Source organism: Drosophila rhopaloa, unplaced genomic scaffold (assembly GCF_018152115.1).
Source record: "Drosophila rhopaloa isolate 14029-0021.01 unplaced genomic scaffold, ASM1815211v1 contig_115, whole genome shotgun sequence".
Taxonomy (NCBI): Eukaryota; Metazoa; Arthropoda; class Insecta; order Diptera; family Drosophilidae; genus Drosophila; species Drosophila rhopaloa.
This window is the reverse complement of record NW_025334990.1, coordinates 17,416,787-17,428,552: the sequence shown is the minus strand read 5'-3', so window position 1 is coordinate 17,428,552 and position 11,766 is coordinate 17,416,787. Positions and strand designations below refer to the sequence as shown.

Here is an 11,766-nt window from a genome sequence, read left to right as displayed (position 1 = left end):
AATAGTTAAGAGCCAAAGATTAACTTAGATAATAACGAAATATATAAAAAATTAAATATTTCTTTGCTCATTTTGTTAAATTTGCGTAATTTGTAAGATAATAATTTTGTATAGTTTTTCCTATTGTTATTTCTGTATCCGTTATTTTTTGAATAAAAAAATAAAATCGTTCAAACCTGTTAATGTATAGAAATGAATCTTCGTAATTATGATAATTCTTAAATATATAAATTTAAAAGTACCCGCCAACTGTGCAGCGCTGCCACCTTTTTTAAGTTTTGCAATCGATGACCAATTTTCGCACTATCGATAGACAGCCGGGAAGGGCCTAAAATTGGCCAACTGCCAAGACCGCTGATTTGATTTGAGTCGGCGCAGAAGAGCGCGAAAATGAAAAACGAAGAGAACGCAGGAGAGTCGAACGGTAATTCGGTCGCAGCAAAATAAACTTTTAGAATCGCCAGCGAGAGCAGTCTTAAAAGCCTGAGAAAAACTAAAAAACAGCGGCCTTTGACCACCTGACTATCAAAACCATTTAGAGGAAAGGATAATCACAACACGATGAGCAGGAGAAGTGGAAACCAGGACGTGAAATCGGAGAAGATGCAGCGCTACTACGCGGAACGGGAGACCACAGGACCCGAGTTCGGTAAGTTTTCTTTTCCCTCGATTCGGTACACAATGGAATCAACCGGGGCTCTCGACTCGCAGAATCAACCCCCAAATCAGGATGTGTCTTCTGCGCTTAGGGGTTGCTATTCTGTTCAGCTGCGAAGAACGTAGATTTTAACGATTTTTCCCACAAATCCTTCCCAACAGACGATCGCCTGATTAAGCTGGTGCGAGCTAATCCGGCCATATACGATGTCAGTCATCCGCACTATCGCCGCAACCCAGTAAGAGTGGATATATGGGATCGTATTGCCAACGAACTGGGTGCCTCCTGTGAGTATATTTCATTATTTCCACTGCGTAGATTGCGACTTGAACTAAAACCACCCTCCTTTTCACCCCACTAACAGCTCGATTCCTACAGACCAAGTGGAAAAACATACGCTACAACTATCTGCAGGAGGTCAAGGCGATTGAGACTGGCCAGACGAACCCGAATGTGCGCAAGCGGCGCTTCACCGAGGATCTTTCCTTCCTGCAGAACACGGCCCAGACCTACAATGTGAAGAAAGCGCAAAACTTCGTGGCTCCCCAAAACGGCGGCGGCAGTGACAACGACAGCAACAGCTTCCTGTATCCCGATCCAGAGCATCTGAAGATCGACGCCTCCGAGGGCTACGACATCATCGAACTGGACAACAGCGAGGATGGCTCCAACAGCGACGACAACGAGATTGTGCCGGAGCTGCAGCTGGTCATGGAGGAGCCCAAACTGGATCATTCCCTGCAGACGACACTCAACGGCACCAGCAGCAGCAATCACAGTCACGAACATGACTCGCCGGCCTCCTCGCCCCTGCTCACGCCCATGGTGGTCATGGGCAATGGCTACGACCAGGAGGTGCATCCCAAGCCCGAGCAGAAAAACCTCAAGAACAGCTCACTGTCCAACGGAGAGGTGACCATCGAACCCATTTACAAGCCGGCGGCCACCAGGCGCACGTTACCCAGCGATTTTCTAAGCAATCCTTTCAAGCGCAAAGCCACCGAAACGCCGCTCCAGCCCCAGGTAACGCCCTACAGCGATCCCATCGAGCTGTACTGCCTCTCGCTGGTGGACACACTCCGCAGCATGCCTAGGTCAGAGCGGGAACGAGTCAAGTTCGAGTTCGCCAGCATTCTGAAGGACGCGAAGTATAAGGACGAGTCCTAAGGCGTCGCTATCCCATAAACATTACGTACAATTCTCTATTAGTCACCTTAGTCGTAAACAACGCACTTAACACTCATTTTTATACACTCCGTTTATGTATTATTAAACTTACATATTTTTTGTTCTGCGTCTTAGGCTAAGTCTAAGTTAATTTGTATTAAGATGAGGCAATATGTGTCCATATCTACTCAGTTGTATCAACAAAAATACGAAATAAATTATGCACAAAACAAGATATCAGTTTGATTCATAATTCAAAAAAGAGAAGATTTAATTTGCAGCTCAACGCAGCATTAAACAGTTTATTATCAATTAATAAAAGTAGTGTGTAAAACGTATACTCTATAGCGTGCGATCTTACATCGTCTACGATCTGAGCAGCGTCATTCCTGTCGATCGGTTAGTGCAAACTAAGAATCCTCTACCTGAGCCGAGGCCGTCAAAGTCCCCGGTTACAATACATCTAAATATTAACTGATTCTTCGAGTCTTTCTACAACAAGAACTGGTTAGTCTATATATCATATATATAGTGCATAAGGCATATACAGCATTATTAATATGATTATTAATATGATAATAATATGAATCAACTAAAAGGTTAGACAAAGTAAGTGAAGAAAACTAACATGTAAAAGATTGATTCCATTAAGCACTAAAAACAAATGGTTCGCCATAGAAGCGTCCGAGCTGCTACTACTTAATATAAGTTACAACTCGTGACGTGGCGTATTCAAAACCGAGTTCTGCGTCTGCAGCTGGCGTCGGTTGGCCTCCTGATCCTTGTTCCCATCGTTGCTGTCCAGAATGTCGGACAGATCGTACATGGGCTGATAGGAAATCAGTTCGGAGCCACTGGGAGCTGCTAAATTCAAAGAAATTAATATCGAGAGGAGGATAAAGAGCCATTATTGAACCTACCCTTCTTCTCACTGCTCATGCTGTCATTGGGAAATGAAAGCCCATAGTTGTCCAGCAGATCAGAGTCATTAAAAAGCTGTAAAGTAAAAACGAAAATATTGTTAGTTGTTTTGGGCACAACTTTTGGAAAAATTCGGCCTAGCAAGTGTGGACGCTTTGTGCTAACCTTTAGCAACAGCTCGTCCTCGGTCAACTGAAAAATGGGCGTCCTGCCAGACGCCTGATCATGAAAATAGAACGTATGTGAAATAAGCCTTGAGTCGGACAGACGGACAGCTAATCTTTAGTTGTACCACCTATGGATACTTACACCCATGAGCATGTTTTGATCAATGGCCACCCCGTCGCCACGAAGCAGATCCTTCAGTGTTTCCAGCTCATCTTGCATGTTGTCCAAGTGTCCGTGGAGATCGTCACTGCAACAGTAAGAAATAGCCTCTTGATTATGGCTGTTCTGGCTTGGAGTTGAAAGCATCTTGTCTACTAACACTGAGGGAATCCTCAGAAGTTGGCCATTGTTCGGATCTCGAGTAGGACCGTTCTCGCTGCCAGTGTACTTAGCCACAGCCATGGCCTCCTCCTCGGTAGCTTGCGCCTTGGCCGCAGCCGCTTTCGATGTCGAAGCCTGATTTGCATCCACCAGAGAGCTGTTTGTCGGCACATCGAAGTGGCTGGCAAACTTGCCACTGCTCACGGTCGATTGGCCGAATTTCTGCTGCTGATCTAGCTTGGCTGCCTCCTCAAGGCCAGCAGGGAGCAAAGAAGAGTCCTGAAATTGATTCATATTAATTAGAAATTGTCTACAGCGGGATATTAATTTACTTACTTCGAAAATATCCGTCGGCATATTTTCACTGATGAAGTTTACGTTGTACAGATCAGAGTTTGTTGGTTGCATTAGTTCCATCAAACTAGAATTGTTTTCTGGCTCCGATTTGATCATCATTGGCTGGAGCATTACATTCTCTTTCGTTTTGGGCTGTGAGCCATTGCGCTGTGCCTTGGGAGATATCATTTCCACCTCAATAATGTCGTCTGCAGGCCGACGCCGCAGCTTGTTCTGCTCCTTAAGCTGCTGACGTTTTTGCTCCTGCTCCCGCACCATGGGCGTGGTGAGCACATTCTGCTCTTCGTGGTGCGGCGGACTGTTGGGCACCTCCTGGACATGAGAATCTGGAACCTCTGTAACCGTGTAGACAACATGTTGGGCCGGCGAACGACTAACACTGGAGGCAAGTGGAGAGGCGGCTCCGCCGACCAAGAGATTACCGCCAGCAGACCCGTTGCCCTGGAGCAGCAAGTCCTCGACGCTCTGATTCGAATAGTCGACGTTGTGCGAGCTAATGCTTATATTCGAACGCGGACGCTCGACGGTCAGTGGGGAGGCGCTCTCCTGGTCGTACTGCGATGCTGCGACGTAGCCAGCCGGCGAGGGATTCATCACCTCGTCGAGCAACTCCTCGCTCAGCTCGTGGATGACCGGGCCGCCGCCGCCCTCGCTCTCCGTCTCACTGGTGCTGCGTGCGCGGTCGTTTTCCGGCGTATCGTTGATCATCAGTTGCATGTGACGCTTGACGCCTGACATGTTGCGCGACGGTTGTACGATGGAGATTAGGAACTGGATCAGTTTGTTGACTATCTGCTGCTGCTTGGCGTGCTTCTGGCGCAGGCTGGCGATCTCGCGCCACAGCACCTCGTTCTCCTGCTTCATGGCAGAGAAGCGGGAGTCCAGGTTATCCTGGCGACCGCGCATCACCTTCACATCGCTAAGGATCTTCGACACGGCCTCCTGCTTCAGCACACTCTTATCGTCTCCATTCTTGTTGTTTGATATCTTCCTTTTGATCTGGTCAAGCAGATAAGGGGAGTTGCGTTTGAAGAAGGGATGGGAGAACTCGATCTCATCACGATCGAAACGCAGTCCGCCGTTGTCAATGGAGGTGATCTTGTGGAATCCATCTGTAGATTTTACAAAAAGTCTTAACTTATGTTTCTATTATATTTTAATTAACTTTACTTACACATATTCAATTGTCTGATAAAGCTGGCCATGTTGTTGTGCTTGTAGTTCAGGGGCAGCAATTCCTTGGCAAATTGCGCCTGATTTTGTATGACAAAACTGTGGCCATCCTGAAAAAAAGTGTGAAAAAATATTAAAAACCGGAAGCGATATGAGAGTCATGCTGATATGTGGTTGCCACAAACATATTCGTGGTAGGCCGCAAACTGAAAACGATAAGCGTTTGCTTATATGTTTTTAGTAACAACTATAATTATCTAATTATAATTATATCTATTGATGAAAGCAAAAACACAGCTGTGTTCAATATATAAGTAATTTTTTTTAAAATAAATATTCTTCTAAGAATGTAAACTTGAAACTTGATATATATTTAAAACAAGTTAAGAAAATTTTAAACAAATTCTCGCAGTTTTTGTTTGCAAATACTATTTTTTTACCCACTTCTATATGTTTTTGATTGTAAAAGGTATTGGAAGGCTCGGCTTATCAGTACACTCTTCGGTAAGAGAACCAATTACTCTTATCTTAAATGGAAAACCGAATGACCAAGGGAAATTATTCAACGGACAGATGGAGATGGAAAATTTTCAAGAGTTCACGCACGTATGCATGCAAATGGAATAAGCAACAACAACACAGGGACTTGCATACGTGCGTAGCGGCACAGCAACAACAAAGCTGAGAGGAATAAGCGAGAAAGAGAGGTTGAGACACCTGCAAGCAACGTCATTGTTGCCATGCTGATTAGCGGGATAGTGGGAGGCCCTGGAAATGTAAATAAACAATATGGCTGCACAACGTTACCTTGGTCCAGCAGATCAGCCTATTGGTATCCCCGTCGTCCACCAGGCGCCAGAGTTTGGCCAAGAATGCGGGCACACCGCTGCCAATGGCACCCCCGTCCCCAAACGAGTGCATGCTCCTGGGGGGCAGCTGCTCCTCCTCGTCGTCTTCCTCCTCCTCCGATTCGTGCTTGAACTGCACGGCTTTAGCGGATGAACGCGACCTGGACATAAAGTGACCAGCAGCCTGGAAAGGAGTAGTCAATAAATTTACGCTGGAAGGGAGTAAACACACACGCTTTTATTCCAGTTCACAGTTCACTTTTCCACGCGTTTGTATGTGAGTGCGGCAACATTCGTGTTCAACGTTGTTCGTGTGAGCGTACAATATATGTACACATATGTCCAATTTTATGTGAAAGTTGCAGCTCAAATGGAATCGAATATTTTCAATTACGGCCAAATGCGTCATTCGAGCCACATACTTACACTTACCACAAATTGAGCTCTAGTTCTTTTTATCCTACTCCGCCTACCCACCTTAACAGTTTTGTAGTTCGTTCGGCTTCAACGGAGTAATACTCTCTGTTAAGACGTTTACTTTGCTTTTTGCACTTCACTTTCAATTTGTACCGTTTTATTTCGTAAAGTTCTCCTGTTTTTAATCTGTTTTTACGCGTTTTATCCACAAGTGAAAATTTGATGAAATCTCCGTAAAATTGCTTTTGTTCCCAGAGTGACCAGTTTGGAAAAAACCCACAGAACTAAAGTTCGCTGCTATTTATACCATCTTGCCCGCCTGCTCGTCTCTTCTGGTATTTTTCTAGTATTTTCTGGCGCGCAACTTAGTTATTCAAACGATGACCCCATTTCCTGAAATGATCATTAGGAATTAATTTAAAAATTAAATGGATTACTATTAACGCTAAGAATTTAATGTTGTTATTACACATGAACAACTTTGCTTATTCATTGGAGCTGGAGACAAAACTAATTGAAAGGCGAATGCTTTTTGAGATATTATTGAGATAAAATATTCTTGAGATGGTAAAACAAAAACTTATTTATGGACTCAGTACAAGCACACTTTATTTTAAAATCAATTTAAAAATAATCATTCGTAATAGCAGCCCTAAAATACATGGACTTTGAAAATTAGAAAATGGCGCAGGTATATTATTCACTTGTTTAGAGATATTTCTATCATGATTATACTACCAATTTTGTATTTTTTATCAAGTTTTATTTTTGCTGAGTCAAAATAGTTAGTCAAAATATAATAAGCAGATAATAATATTAGTGTATAAATAATTAATAAAAGAATTAAAATATTATTAATTTCAATTTTACCGTAAAATAATATTAGGTATTTGTGGTATCTTCGCTCTCTATTAGTATTTTCCAGCACTAGACCGCCGGGCGTTTGCCAACACAGTGGGCATATGTTGAAAAATGGCTGACACAAATTAATTTTCAAGTGATTTGTTTTGTGCATTTTCGCTGGTCTTAAGGATGAACTCAGCGCCAGGATACTTAAAGCAGAAAGCCGAATCTATTAGAGCATAATGCTAATTTAATGCATAGACCGAAACACACAGAAAGGTGGGTAAATCGGGCCCAAAAAGCGAGTGGAAATCGTGTGGAAAAGTACAAATGTGAAAAGACACATACAAAATACAAAAGGGCCCGCTCTCGTGTCCGTACGTGTGGCTGCGTGTGCATGTGTGTGTCGGCGGGGCAACAACAAATTCGACGAAAAAGGCGCCACATTAATGAGCTCGTGTTAATCAGACAAATCCATCGATAAACCGAATGAAACCGGAACAACCAAAAGCCGGCAAATCGAACTGAATGTCCCTTTCTTTCAGAATAGACTGCGCACAAAAAAAATCAGCCCATCGAGCACCCACCACCACATACACAGCCGCAATGATGAACAACCACTATCACTTGCAACACGATCACCCGCCGCCAAACGTGGCACATCAGTACTTGCAGCAGCAGAGTGTTGCCGGAGCAGGAGTTCCTCCCCCGGCCACCACCTATGGCTACTTGCCCCAGTCTACTGGCCAACAGCCGCAGTGGATGACCACCACGTATCAGATCCTGCCGCCCACCGGAGGTCCCGCCTCGGTGGCCAAGCGCTACTACGCCACCAGCGGAGGACCTCCGGCCACTCATCCCAGCACAATCCAGATCACCAACAGCTTCGCCCAACAGGCCACGCCAACGAAGCAACAGGCGGCAACCAGTTCCAGTCCCTTTAAAGCCAACAACATACGCATCATATCGACGGCGCCGAATGTCTACAGCCTGAACAAATCGTCGCAGGAGCCGCACTCAATCTACGCGCCCGTTCAGTCGTATTATTTGCCAAGTGGAGGAACCCCAGCGGCGGGACAACTCAACATAATGGCTGCCAGTGGAACGGCCAAGCAACTGCAACCGCCGCCGTTGGTGCCGGTGAGCAACTCTTCCTCGCCGCCATCCACTGTCTTACTAGACCGCATCAACATTTGCATCAACAACCACTACGCGGAGACACCCGCCTCCTTGAGTTCATCACTGAGCACGGCCCAGCAGCCGTCGCCCATCATACCGGCCATCCAGCACAAGGCCATCCTGCCCCTCATCGACAGCAGCACGGCCGACAGCAGCAGCTGCAGCAGCAGTTCAGTTTCCAGCAGCAGCTATGGTGGTGCCACGACCACCTCGGCGGCCTTGGTTATTGTGGATGAGCCGGATTCCACGACCACAACGCCGCAGACGCCACCAACTACGCCGGAGACGATGAGTTCGCCTGGAAAGTCCTTGCCCTCGCCTCCACTGCTGGCCACGCAATCGCTGCTCAAGGCCGTCAGCCAAATGAAGCCAAGCTTCAAGGCCGTCGATGCAGCACCGCCAACACCGCCAACTCCTCCTTCACCTCCGCCACCGCCACCAGTTGTTAATTCTCCGCCGGCAATCACGTATGCTCTGCTGGAGGACGTCTTTATCAAGTGCAACGACGGAAGGTTTTACTTGGGAACTATTATTGAGCAGTCGAGTGAGCAGTTTCTCATTCGTTTCGATGATCAGTCGAAGCAATGGTTCGAGCAGGGAAAGCTGCGCAAGCTGGGCGGAAGCAGTTCGACGAGTGGTGGCGGAGTAGGCGGTTCCAGTTCGGACACATTGAGTACCTCTACTACTGGTCCCATGTGCGTGGCCTGTAAGCGATCGGACGTCGAGGATGTGGTGGAAATCTGCGAGCGTTGCGGACGTGGCTATCATCGCGGATGTACCACCGAAATCGTTACCGGCAGCGGAATTTGGAGTTGCAAGCGATGCGCGAAGCCCATGAAAATGCAACAGCCGCTGAACCATAAGATCACAAAGCCGGTCGGAATTTGCCGCCAGTTACCTTACCATGTGAGTATGCTTGGTACCTAAGCCCGGGTATAAGGTTGCTAATCTGGTTTCTCCCGCAGGCGGATAAGCTCAGCTGGGATGAGAAGCATCGGGTCAACGAGGAGCAAATTTACTGCTATTGCGGCAAGCCGGGAAAATTCGATCACGACATGCTGCAGTGCTGCAAGTGTCGCAACTGGTTTCACACCCAATGCATGCAGAACTTTAAGAGGAAGCTGCTGCGCGGCGACACGTACGGATTGACTTGGTTTCCTGTTATATATATATATATAACCTTAAACGTACTTCCAGGTTCTTTGTGTTCTGCTGCACGGTGTGCAACAATGGCGTAGAGTTCGTCCGACGTATGCAAATCGACTGGGTGGACGTGCTCCACATTGCGCTGTACAATCTGCGCAAGCACCAACACCAGAAGTACTATCACCTGCTGAAGGACATTTGGCCCTTTATACTCGAGAAACGTAACCAACTGCCCATCTGCGAGAAGTGGCGCACCCTGACGGAAACGGCACTGATGGAGCGCATCAAGCTCACCCTGAAGGACTATTCTGAAAGATTTGTATGCGGCAAGGAGTACAAACGAGCACCGGTCTTCTATGCGCTTCGGCACAGTGGCCCGCCAATCACTCCCAAGGTGTTTTTGCAGCCCCACGAAGAGCTGTCCGATGAGCTGCTGGTTAAAAATTTCAAGCTGGTTTTGTTGCCCGTGGAGAAGAGGGAAAATGGAGAGGAATCTTTAAAAAGGGCTCCAAAAGATGTGTACGAGTTCCATACGGACGAGGATGAGCCAGTCGAGACGAGTGAAGACGAGATTTCCATTAAGCAGATCATCGAAAAGTCTAAAAAGGAGGCCGACCAGAAGGCTGATGAGCAGAATGAGCTACCACTGAAGCAGAAAAAGCCGGTATCCGTCGAGACGGACGCTCTCGACCTCGCCGACGACAATGCTAACGATGGCGATCCCGGCAAATTGCCAGCACCCATTCCACCATTGATGGACGCCAACAGTAGCCGAAAACGCAAGGCTTTCCGTTTGTCCAAGCGCTATGACAACAGCCGCAACCACTGTGATCTTTCGTCCGACGAAAACTCAAGTAGCAGTCGAGGCACCAGCTCACTGGACCTCATCATACCTCCGCCGGCAAATTTTCTGGGACGCAACAATCCCTTCCTCATGGCCACTCCCAAGAAGACGGCACAGGGAAGAAGTATCAGTGTGGGAGCTGGAGTCGGGGTGAATGGCATCATCAACAGCATTTTCAAGCTTAAGGGCAACTCCAAGGAGCAGCCGCGCATGGTGCGTGCCATTAAGCGAAGACTGAGTGCCAAAGACATAACCATAGGGCCCAATCAGGAGGTGCGCAGGCGCCGTACTCGCCGCCTGACCACGGCGATTGAGGTAGACTCCGACACTATTTTATCACAATGTTTATTACATTTTCCTTTCCACCAAACAGGTCATCAGCACCAACACGATCAATCCCATACCCAGCCACTACGTTCCTCTCTATGCCAAAGATCTGCAGCCTCCGGCGCCGCCAATGGGAAAGCCAACACACGGACGACTGTTGCGCCAGCGTCCGCAAAAACTGTCGCCCAGCCAAAGCCGCCGAAACTCCACCAGCTCGACGGCAACCACCGGCAGCAGCAACGGGATTGCAGCTCCGGGACATTCCATGCTGGATCTAAAGCAGTCGGTAAACAAGTATTTCGGCGGCGCCATGAATCGCATAGATGCCGGCGAATCATTTGCCATTCGGGCCAAGCGGCGCATTGGGAACGGACAGGTTCAATACCTTGTGGAGTGGGGAGGAGATGCTGCGATCGGATCGATGGGAAACTAGACTCTTTGGCATACCGACTCATGTTTACTTATATATTTATAATTTTTTTCATTGTCATTATCATTTTTATTTTATTTTCTTACTATCGCTGCCAACTCCGGGCCTCTTTATTTGTTAACGTTTAAAAGTTTAATACCAATCCACTGCCAAAATAGCAAAAGAATGTTCAAAATATTGGTTCAGCATTAAAGCGGTTAAATGTTAAAATGTAAAAAATTTAAATGAAAAAGCAACTGAATACAGGTTATATTTGTGCAATGGCAGTTAATTGTTGCAGCAAAATTTAAGAAAATTTCCACAAAATTGGTAAAAGTATTACAAGATTTATCTGGAACATTCGCTGCTGAATGAAAACGTATTAAATAATGTCTATTAAAGGAGAACGATTCAGTTAAGTTCAGTTACGTAATTTAGCTATATGCCCATATATATTTTTAAAAAATATATGTTGAAAGGGAAACTCTCACACAAATCATGTTATGCATACAAAAAATACTTGATATACACACAAGTTTAATGAAATTTAAAACTAGTTTAATAATATTCGCCGATAGACTAGGGAAAACTACACAATAATGAATTAAGCAAGTACATTATATGTTTAACTATTAAAAGCTACACAAAATCAAAATTGAGTTGAACGCAAACAAAATCTCAAGCTGGCGTAAATGTTTACCTAAACCAGAGCGAAATATGATATGATTTGATGAAGTATATAATGCCCAAATAAATGTTTCGAAAAGTGCAAGTTTCGGAGATTTTTGTTCGAGGAACCTAGTAGGCGGCCAAAGTGACATTTTGAAACAAAGCTTGTCAGGCCCTGACTTCTGCCTCGCCGCTTCATTAGGTACTCGAATGCCAGATAGGGCATGCCGTCCGAAACAGAAAAAAAATAAGAAAAATTGGTTTATTGCCATAAAACAAAAAAAATAGTTCCTTACACTCGGTCATCGACGGTTTTGTT

The 11,766-nt window shown here is 45.9% G+C and overlaps 3 protein-coding genes across 9 annotated transcripts; 2 read left to right on the top strand and 1 right to left on the bottom strand.

Annotated features, from left to right (window-relative positions):
- The first annotated feature begins 350 nt into the window (after positions 1-350).
- On the top strand, positions 351-2,060 carry LOC108049354. Its single transcript, XM_017130502.2, has 3 exons — positions 351-649; positions 820-945; positions 1,023-2,060. The coding sequence occupies exons 1-3, from the start codon at positions 562-564 to the stop codon at positions 1,823-1,825; spliced, it is 1,017 nt and encodes a 338-aa protein (XP_016985991.1). The 5' UTR covers positions 351-561; the 3' UTR covers positions 1,826-2,060.
- Positions 2,061-2,094: 34 nt separating this feature from the next.
- LOC108049352 (heat shock factor protein) lies at positions 2,095-6,315 on the bottom strand. Of its 5 annotated transcripts, none has more exons than XM_017130500.2 (8): positions 6,091-6,315; positions 5,573-5,797; positions 4,767-4,875; positions 3,572-4,704; positions 3,234-3,514; positions 3,056-3,161; positions 2,746-2,821; positions 2,095-2,689 (listed from the first exon to the last, which is right to left on the bottom strand). In XM_017130500.2, exons 2-8 carry the CDS (start codon positions 5,780-5,782, stop codon positions 2,535-2,537), a joined length of 2,070 nt encoding a protein of 689 aa, XP_016985989.1. In that variant the 5' UTR covers positions 5,783-5,797; positions 6,091-6,315; the 3' UTR covers positions 2,095-2,534. The 5 variants fall into 5 exon arrangements, with proteins under 5 accessions (XP_016985989.1, XP_044312900.1, XP_016985986.1 ...); XM_044456965.1 differs by having other exon boundaries at positions 2,095-2,686; XM_017130497.2 differs by having other exon boundaries at positions 2,095-2,686; positions 3,056-3,514; positions 6,046-6,315.
- A 645-nt stretch (positions 6,316-6,960) lies between these two features.
- Positions 6,961-11,550, top strand: LOC108049355 (polycomb protein Pcl). 3 transcript variants are annotated; one of them, XM_017130505.2, is made up of 5 exons: positions 6,961-7,152; positions 7,424-8,958; positions 9,018-9,190; positions 9,250-10,357; positions 10,416-11,550. In XM_017130505.2, the coding sequence occupies exons 2-5, from the start codon at positions 7,480-7,482 to the stop codon at positions 10,800-10,802; spliced, it is 3,147 nt and encodes a 1,048-aa protein (XP_016985994.1). In that variant the 5' UTR covers positions 6,961-7,152; positions 7,424-7,479; the 3' UTR covers positions 10,803-11,550. The 3 variants fall into 3 exon arrangements, with proteins under 3 accessions (XP_016985994.1, XP_016985992.1, XP_016985993.1); XM_017130503.2 differs by having other exon boundaries at positions 7,419-8,958; XM_017130504.2 differs by having other exon boundaries at positions 6,961-8,958.
- The last annotated feature ends 216 nt before the right edge of the window (positions 11,551-11,766 follow it).

Coding starts and splice junctions, on each gene's coding strand:
- LOC108049355 (XM_017130503.2), top strand. CDS start 7,127: ATGCATAGACCGAAACACACAGAAAG. Junction 7,153..7,418: donor AGACCGAAACACACAGAAAG/GTGGGTAAATCG, acceptor CCTTTCTTTCAG/AATAGACTGCGCACAAAAAA. Junction 9,191..9,249: donor AAGCTGCTGCGCGGCGACAC/GTACGGATTGAC, acceptor ACGTACTTCCAG/GTTCTTTGTGTTCTGCTGCA.
- LOC108049352 (XM_017130497.2), bottom strand. CDS start 5,782: ATGTCCAGGTCGCGTTCATCCGCTAAAGCCGTGCAGTTCAAGCACGAA. Junction 4,705..4,766: donor TATCAGACAATTGAATATGT/GTAAGTAAAGTT, acceptor TAAAATCTACAG/ATGGATTCCACAAGATCACC. Junction 2,687..2,745: donor CATGAGCAGTGAGAAGAAGG/GTAGGTTCAATA, acceptor TGAATTTAGCAG/CTCCCAGTGGCTCCGAACTG.
- LOC108049354 (XM_017130502.2), top strand. CDS start 562: ATGAGCAGGAGAAGTGGAAACCAGGACGTGAAATCGGAGAAGATGCAG. Junction 650..819: donor GACCACAGGACCCGAGTTCG/GTAAGTTTTCTT, acceptor CCTTCCCAACAG/ACGATCGCCTGATTAAGCTG. Junction 946..1,022: donor CAACGAACTGGGTGCCTCCT/GTGAGTATATTT, acceptor CCCCACTAACAG/CTCGATTCCTACAGACCAAG.